The sequence below is a fragment of the Orycteropus afer genome, unplaced genomic scaffold, assembly GCF_000298275.1.
Source record: "Orycteropus afer afer isolate SDZICR_OR568_19922 unplaced genomic scaffold, OryAfe1.0 scaffold00140, whole genome shotgun sequence".
In the NCBI taxonomy this organism is placed as follows: Eukaryota; Metazoa; Chordata; class Mammalia; order Tubulidentata; family Orycteropodidae; genus Orycteropus; species Orycteropus afer.
In genome coordinates, this window is record NW_006921727.1 from 6,299,596 (window position 1) to 6,306,739 (window position 7,144).

At 33.3% G+C, this 7,144-nt stretch overlaps 1 protein-coding gene across 1 annotated transcript in view; it reads right to left on the reverse strand.

The window, feature by feature from the left end:
• Positions 1–4,999: 4,999 nt before the first annotated feature.
• GFRAL (GDNF family receptor alpha like) overlaps positions 5,000–7,144 on the reverse strand; it is a gene marked incomplete at its 5' end in the record, with an annotated part of 82,325 nt that continues 80,180 nt past the window's right edge. Inside the window, one exon of the mRNA XM_007945631.2 lies at positions 5,000–5,072. Coding sequence (XP_007943822.2) covers positions 5,000–5,072 — 73 coding nt within the window. The remainder of the gene's footprint in view (positions 5,073–7,144) is intronic.

The following is a 7,144-nucleotide window of genomic DNA, read 5'->3' on the forward strand; positions in this document are numbered from 1 at the left end:
TATATTCCTAGAAGTAGAATTGTTGGATTGTATGGTAATTCTATGTTTAACTTTTTGAAGAATCTCCAAATTATTTTCTACAACAGCTACTCAATTTTTCATTCCCACCAGCAATGAATGAGTTTAAACTTTCTCCAGATCCTTGCCAACATCTGTTGTTTTGTTTGTTTTCATTATAGCCATCTTAATTGGGATAAAAAGGTATCACATTGTAGTTTTAATTTGCATTTCTCTAATGGCTAATGACATTGAGCATTTTTTGGGAAGTGGTTATCCAAGTCCTCTGCCCATTTTTTAATTGAACTGTTTATCGTTTTGTTATTAAGTAGAGTTCTTTATAGATTTTAGACACTAAACCCTTATAAGATATATGGTTCCTTCCATTTTTTCCCTCATTTTGCAGTTTGTTTCTCATTTTGTATGTTGTTGTTAAAGTCTTTTGAGGAACAAATGTTTTTTAATATTGATGAATCCCATTTACATAATTTATGAATATCGATGCAAAAACTCTTAACAAAATTCTACAAAATCAAATCCGAAAGCATATTTAAAGGATTATCCACCATTGTCAAAGAGGATTTATTATAGGAAAGCAAGAGTGATTCAACATTAGAAAATTAATCAGTGTAATACACCACATTAATAGGACAATGGTAAAGAACCCCACGATCATCTCAGTCAAGGCAGAAAAGGCATTTGACAAAATCCAATATTCTTCCATGATATAATCTAGGATGTGAAGGTAATTCCTCAATATGATAAACAGCATTTTTCAAAAACCCACAAATAACATCATACTCAATGGAGTAAGATTAAGAGCTTTCCCCTTAAGATCAGAAACAAAACAAGGATGATTGCTCTCAACACTACTATTCAATATAGTATCAGAAGTCTTAACCAGATCAATTAGGCAAGGAAAAAAAAAAAGAAAGTTATGCAAACTGGGAAGAAAGAAAAACTGTCCTGTGTTGCTAATGATATGATCCTATATATAAAACACCCAAAGTATCCACAGGAAAACTACTAGAGATAATAAATTCAGCCACATAGCAAGATACAGGTCAACACACAAAAATGTGTTGCTATATCAGCAATAAAAATTCTGAAAAGGAAATTAAGGGAACAATTCATTTATACTAACATTTTAAGTAATAAAATACAGCAGAATAAATTTAAACAGTTAAGTGAAAGATTTATACACAGAAAACTATAAATCGCTGCTGAAAAAAATTAAAGATCTGAATAAATGGAAGAACAGTCTACATTTATGGAGTGGAAGGTTTACTATTGTTAAGATGTTGATATTACCTAAAACAATCTATAGAATCAATGCAATATCTATCAAAATTCTAAGAGCCTTCTTTACAGAAACAAACAAAAAAAAAAAAAACAATCCTCAAAAAGAACTGCAAGAAACTCAAAATAACCAAAGCAATTTTGCAAAAGTAGAACAAAGTAGAATGATTCACACGTCCCAGTCTCCAAACATACTATGTTGTTGTTGTTGTTATGTGCCGTCTAGTCGGCCAGACTCATAGCAACCCCTTCTTGGGTTTCTGAGGCGGTATCACTATGGAAGTAGATTGCCCAACCTTCCTTCTGAGGAGTGGCTGGTGGGTTTGAACTGCCTGCCTTCTGGTTAGCAGTCAAGTGCCTTAGGCTCTACGCTATCAGAGCTCCTAAAACATACTATAAAGGTACACTAATCAAAATGGTTTAGTACTGTTATAATGATAGTCATATTGACTAATGGAATGGAATTGAGAGTCCAGAAACAAACCTGAACATCTGTGGTCAATTGATGTCAACCAGTCTTAAGGCCATACAATTGGGAAACAATAAATTCCCTTTCATAAACAGTGAGGAGCCCTGGTGGTACAATGGTAAAGCACTCATCTGTTATAAAGTTCAGCAGTTCAAAACTACTCAGCAGCTCAGCAGAGGGGGTGGGGATAGTGATCTGCTCCCATAAAGATTGCAGCCTAAAAAAATGTATGAGGCAGTTTTACTATGTCATATCACTGTGAATTGGAATCAGCTCAGTGGCACCTAATACCAACAGTAAATGGTGCTGGGACAATTGGCTTTCCACATGCCTCCCCCCAAAACAAGGTTCTTACCCCTGACACCATATATGAAAATCAACTCAAAATAGATTAAAGACTTAAATGTAAGAACTAAAACCATAAAACTCTTCAAATAATACAAAGGAATAATGGTTTAGGACTTAGTATTCAATAGCTACATTTGTATGTCTTGACTCCTTAACCTAGTGTTTAAGAACTTTTAGTGTCCCAGTCCTGATGTTTGTAAGTTTTATGTCTTGCTTTTCCTCAACTTGGACTCTCTGCTTTAGAGATAGCTGACTATTTGGAGTTTCTGACATGTTCAATGATGATCCCTGCTTCTTAAATTCTTCCTGAAATGGCCTAATCATATTTGTTAACCCAACAGACAAGATTCTGGTTTTTATGGAAGCCTACCACTTTGCAATCTGTCCTTTGCTCAACACAAATATATTTCTAAAAGCAACTTCTTTTCTCAACTTTCTAGTGAGGAACATTCTGTGTATTCCCAGAGATTAAAACCGAAAAAAAACCAAACTCACTGCCATAGAGTCAGATCCTACTCAAAGCGACCTCTCCTTGGGTTTCTGAGGCAAAATCACTACAGAAGTAGATTGCACAATCTTCCTTCCAAGGAGTGACTGATGGGTTTGAACCACCAGCCTTCTGGTTAGCAGTCAAATGCCTTAGGCACTATGCTACCAGATTAGCAAATCTAAATGAAATGGCAAAAATGCTCACATATTCTTCACATAACTCTGTAAATAACCACTGGAACATATAAAACTACTTCAGAGATAGAGAGATCAATGACTCACTAAATTATTCTACCATGTTTTAAAAGATATAGCATAGTTTTTCAATTACACTGAGTAAATATGGACAAAAGTTAACTTCAAACTTAATTTAATGTGGAACATTTAGGCAAAAGTGTGTTGTCAAGGTCCATCCAGTCAGTTTGGACTCACAGCGACCATACGTACAACAGAGCACAACATTGCCCGGTTCTGTGCCATTCTCGCAGGCATTGCTGTGCTCAGTCAACTGCTGCAGCCACAGTGTCAGTACATCTCATTAAGGATCTTCCTCTTTCTTGCTGACCATCCACTTTACCAAGCATGATGATTTTCTCCCAAGACTGGTTCTTTCTAAGGACGTGACCAAACTACAAGATACAAAGCCTCACCATCCTCACTTCTACGGAGCAGACTGGATATACTACATCCAAGACAGATTTATTTGTTCTTCTGGCAGCTGTTGTTGTTGTTATGTGCGGTCAAGTCGGCCCCCGACTCATAGCGACCCCTTCTTGGGTTGCCGAGGCAGGGTAGTTTATGGTATATTTAATTCTTAACCAACATCATAATTCAAATGCATCGATTTTCTTTGCTTCTCCTTATGCATTGTTCAGCTTTCACTTGAATGTGAGAAAATTGAAAAATACCATGGTTTGGGTCTGACACACCTTAGTCCTCAAAGTGACATCTTTGCTTTTTAATACTTTAAAGAGGTCTTTTGCAGTACATTCACTCAATACAATACATAATTTAATTTTTTGGCTACTACTTCCATGAGCAGCAGTTGATTGTGAATTCAAGTAACATGATGTGCCTGACAGCTTCATTTTTCTCTCCATTTATTATTATGTTACTCAATGGTCTAGTTATGAGGATTTACGTTTTCTTTATGTTGAGGTATAATCCATACTGAAGGCTGTAGTCTTGATCTTCATCAGCAAGTGCTTCAAATTTTCTTCACTTTCAGCAAACAGGGTTGTATCATCTGTGTATATCAGATCATTAATGACTCATTCCCCAATTTTGATGCCTTGCTTTTCTTCACATAGTCCAGATAATCAGATTAATTATAGGCCAAAGTATAGCAAACAATAATGGACATGAGATCATGCTGATAAAAATATTTGATATTTAACTGTAATTATTCTGCTAATTATTAACATGGTATCGTCAGGTTTTTGAATATTTGTTCCTCTGATTCAACAGTTACTATTGATAATATAACTTCATGATTTTTATGAGCAATGGCTACCGTATGATTATGGACAGAAGAAGAGCATATATTTATCAAAGTTTTAACTAAATTATAATACATTTCAAAATTTTCTAATCATAATTATACCTTGGGGTTAAATCAGGCAAAAATATAGGAAGTTTCATGGAGCATTTAGAAATGATAGTATTACTATTGTAGAAGTCATAATAATTAGCAAAGAATAAATTAAATTCACAAATAAAATATATAATTATTGAAATACACATAGATTTTTTCAGCCATTGTAATTATTTCACATCTTGTGGGTATGAAATAAAGACATCAAGACAAAAATATAAAAGTCAACGATATTTAAATTATAAAATTCCCAAGATGCCATTTCTATTTTTAAGACCAATCACTTAACCAAGTATGTCAAGGAACTTAAAGCTAATGTAATGATTCAACTAATGCTATAAAATTGAGTAAGAATACGCAAATAGCAAATATACTAGATATTTTCATTCATTAGTTGAACACTTCCCTTCTGGCAAATAAATGGAAATTTATAAAACTGATCAGGAAAAAACCCTCCTAACTATACTATGTCATTATGATGTAACTAATTAATTGTATGTGGATTCATGTTTATAATGAAGCTAATTATGCAAAATATAACATGGTTAAGATTTTTTGTGCATAAGGGAGACTAACTCCATACCAATGTTATAACATATAACACTATATTTTTACTTGAAGAGTTAAAAAAAATCTAGCATCATTTTACCATATTATTATACCATATGTACATTAATATACTTAGTGATACAGTATCATTAAATCCATTTTAACATTTTTCTTATTGAGTATAGGTAGAATATTCTGTAGACTGGCTATAAAGATTTGATTTAATGAAAATGATTGTTGATGATCCGTGACTTTTATTGAATCATTAAGCTGCCAGGTCTTTGTATTGATGAAGCATTTCTTGTTTGACTGGTTATCCTGCAGGTTCTATATAAAAGTAAAAGTAAATGTTAATGGTATGACATTTTAAATATTTTATGAACATACTTATGTGCTTATATTTTTGAACAGAGTTAATATAATTTCAATCTTTGCCTAAAGAGAAAAAAAAAATCAATTTCTGAATGTAAAATCCCAATAGTAGAATATTGTATGGCCTTTGTAAGGAGTAATCTAACTGTGCCTTTAACTGTGACTGCCAAGCAATCATTTTAAAGGTTAAAAATTATAAAGGCCATTTTTCATTCTCAAATTATTTGTTTATCTGCAAATATTGTAGAAAATTTTGAGCTGTTTATTTTAGCATAACATTATTATTATTACACACATTATATTATGTTGTTGTTGTTATGTGCCATTGAGTTGGACCCGACTCATAGTGACCCCTCCTTGGGTTTCTGAGGCAGTATCATTACAGAAGTAGATTGCCCAACCTTCCTTCCAAGGAGTGGCTGGTGGGTTTGAACCACCTGTCTTCTGGTTAAAGTACCTTAAGCACTACACTACCAGAGCTCTTTACATTATATTATACATATTATACATGATATTATTATATTATACATGATATTATTATTAATTTTATTTATTTATTATTAATGTAAAAGTCTAAATCTTTACTCAGAAAAGTAATAACATGTACCAGGCTTGACCACCAGGTGATAGTAGCCAAGCTTCTTTCATTAAGAAGATATTATTTAATCCCAGATTAGGGGGATAAAACAGGTTTTGTTGTTGATTATGTTTTTGTTTTCTTATTTTCCTTTGTTTTTTTTTCCCCTTCATGGTGGCTTTTATTTTTGTTATTTACCTAATAATACTGGGTCCAGAGTGTTCAGATTATATCATGATCAATTTTAAATAGTGCAGAAATAATTTATAGCTGTCTGTAATGCACTCAATAGTATGAGTGATTACCTTTAGAATGTATACTACAATACATTCAAGATTTTGGCTATAGTAACACTCCTACTGTCATCCAATAAAGTGATATGTCTTTCTATATTGGAAAGATAGGAGGTGAAGATATAGTTAAATACAGGAAAACAAGAATGAGCTAAACCTTATTTCTATTTTATTTGCCTTATTTTTATTTTATTGCACAATATTTATCTGTAAAAATTCATGGAATTGTGTGTGTGGCAGTGTGAACTTCACACATTATGTATGTGGCTGAGAAACAAAATTGAGAACCATTAACTTAAGATTTTTGCTAGACTAGAAAAAAAGATTGTGCTCCGAAATAATATGTTTATTATGAAATATCTTGGTAGGCACAGTAAGTGACCAATGTCCTCAAATATTTTTAACCAAATAAAGGAAACTTTAACAAATTCCCTCTTAGAAGAACTGATACCAATCCTATTCAACCTATTCCAAATCATGGAAAAGGATGGAATCCTCCCTAACTTATTTTATGAAGCAAGCATAACTTTGATACCAAAACCAGGCAAAGACATCACTCAAAAGGAAAACTAAAGACCAATATCCCTCATGAATATAGATGCAAAAATTTTCCACAAAATCCTAGGCAATAGACTCCAACAACATATCAAGAAAATCATTCATCATGACCAAGTGGAGTTCATACCATGTATGCAGGGATGGTTTAACATTGGAAAAACAATCAACGTCATCCACCATGTAAATAAAACAAAGGAGAAGAACTAAATGATCATATCAATATGATGCAGAAAAGGCATTTTATAAAATCCAACACCCATTCCTGATCAAAAGTCTCAGCAAAATAGGAATAGAAGGGACATTCCTCAACATAATAAAGGGCATCTATGCAAAAGCAACAGCCAACGTTATTCTCAATGGAGAGAGACTGAAACCATTCCTCTTGAGAACAGGGACCAGACAAGGATACCTGCTATCACCACTTCTATTCAACATTGTACTGGAAGACCTAGCCAGGGCTGTAAGGCAAGAAAGGGAAATCAAAGGCATCAATATTGGTAAGGGAGAAATCAAACTATCCCTATTTTCTCATGAGATGATCCTCTACCTAGAAAACCCAAGAGACTCAGTCAAAAATCTACTGGAACTAATTGAGAGAT